Raw genomic sequence first — 2,093 nt, forward strand, 5'->3', positions numbered from 1 at the left:
TTACACATACAGAAACAATCGTCAAGTTCCCCTGACATTTTCTCTCCTGCAAGCCATCCAACACCCATTTGCTCCACCTTTTGTCGCTCTTCAGGGCTACAAGCAGTGAAATGGGTTCAGCAAAATGACCTTGTCACTTTTTATTTTGTGGACCAGATTGCTTTCTGGAGAGATTGGCTGCCTGAACTAGTAGGAGAAAGGAAGGATTGCAGCTGCCTCAGCTGAGAGCAGCTTAAATCGCTCGGGAGCTGTGGTGTTAGTTCTCCAACACCATCCTGCTGTAACTTCAGCCTAATACAATAATACATTTTCTAACATTTGAGGATAAGGAAGATCCTAGCTCATTATCATTAAGCATAGATATCAAAGTTAGGCACCTTAATTTTCCAGGGTTTTGAGGAGTCTTTTAACTCCACATAAGATAGTGATGTTTTAATAGAGCATTTTTTATTTAAAAGCCTAAACACAGATTCAGACATATAAATCCAGACATGTGACTTTGAAATAAACACAGAAGTAAAACTAAATGCAAACCTTTAAGGCCAGAACTATGCACATGTATGATGTGAAACCATGAGAGGGGAAAATGGGTTTTTGTAATGAAGCTAAATCTAAGATTAACTCATCTATGTAAGATTATAATATAGAGTCTCAAACTATGAGTTGTTTTTATTTTGATCTAATTATCTCATTAGTCTTAATAAATATCACAAGCTTGATTGAAAAGTGGGGGTGAAGAAATGCATGGGAAATGTCTACTGACTGTGAAAGACTAAGGGGTGAAGGTGGCCGTGGGAAGAGGTTAATATGTGGCAGCTGTATGCTTTTGGAATGGACGTCATATGCCTGTCACGCCTCTGGGATGGGACTTTGCTTGCTGGGGGGGACGGGCAGAGTAAGTTACGTGGAAGCAGAGGGAACTCTCCCTGTGGGAAGGCTGTGTGTGTGAGAAAAGCGCAATCACTTATCCCTCTGGAACAGAGTGATGGGGTCCCTCACACCGACCAAGCCCCGTACGGGGGGTAATAGTTTCCAGGGATAGCTCTGCCTCGCAGTCCAATTGCAAAATAGCTGGCACCTGATGACTCTTGGGGCTGCTGCCAGGGGCAGCCTGTGTCTGAGAAGTCACAGGCTTCTTCTCCATAGACATCTCCTCACTGCTGTCCTCGCCCTGAAGGCTTATGGCATGGGGCACAGGCTGCACCCAAGCAGTGACAGCAGCAGGGGGTACTGACAACGAGGCAGCTCCTTCCTTCTGGCAGGTGGTGTCATGGTGATAGGAAACCAGCTCATTGCTGAAGTTGACCCTCTCCACAGTAGATCTGGGTGTGCCACAACAGAAGCACCGGCAGCCCAGGAGGTTGCTGAAAGCCCGCCTGAAGTCTGCATTGAAAGCATAGATCACTGGATTCACTGAGGAGTTGGCCCAGCCAAACCACACAAAGATGTTGAAGGTGGTTTGGCCAACACAGGGTGACTGTCCTTCGTGGTCTCTCTCAAGCTCGGGCTGGCAGAAAGGCAGCAGACAGTTGAGCAGGAAAAAGGGCAGCCAGCAGCAAACAAAGACTCCCATTATGATAGAGAGGGTCTGCAACACCTTGGTCTCCTTGTGCAGGGAACTCCGCAAAGAGGAGGTGGGCTCCTTGCCGTGAGCTGGCCACTGCCCCCCTGCTCGCTCAAGGGTGGAGATACGGCGGATCTGGGCCTGGGCAATTCGGTAGATCCTGGTATAGGTGATGATCATGATGGCCACAGGGATGTAGAAGCTGATAAGGGAGGAGGTGATGGCGTAAGTGCGGTTCAGGCTGACATCACAGCGGGGTGTCCCAGGCAGCCAGGAGCCTGGATATCTCCTGTCTTTGGCTTTATGCCAGTGTAGCTGCACTGGGACAAAGGAGATGAGGATGGAGAGAGCCCAGGCCATGGCTATCATGGCACAGGCAAGGCGCTGCGTCATCCTGCGCTCATAGCGAAAGGGGCTGGCAATGGCCCAGTACCGGTCCAGGCTGATGATGCAGAGGTGGAGGATGGAGGCGGTGGAGCACATGATGTCGAAGGCCACCCAGGTGTCACAAAAGCGGCTGCCAAAGAGC

The 2,093-nt window shown here is 49.4% G+C and overlaps 1 protein-coding gene across 1 annotated transcript; it reads right to left on the reverse strand.

The window, feature by feature from the left end:
- Window positions 1–964: 964 nt before the first annotated feature.
- Window positions 965–2,089, reverse strand: LOC104163311 (D(1C) dopamine receptor-like; the record flags this gene model as incomplete). The annotated part of the gene is made up of 1 exon (XM_009702273.1): window positions 965–2,089. A coding segment is annotated over one exon (1,125 nt), but the record flags the coding sequence as incomplete, so codon positions are not given.
- Between the last annotated feature and the right edge of the window lie 4 nt (window positions 2,090–2,093).

This window comes from Cariama cristata, unplaced genomic scaffold, assembly GCF_000690535.1.
Source record: "Cariama cristata isolate BGI_N322 unplaced genomic scaffold, ASM69053v1 scaffold40866, whole genome shotgun sequence".
In the NCBI taxonomy this organism is placed as follows: Eukaryota; Metazoa; Chordata; class Aves; order Cariamiformes; family Cariamidae; genus Cariama; species Cariama cristata.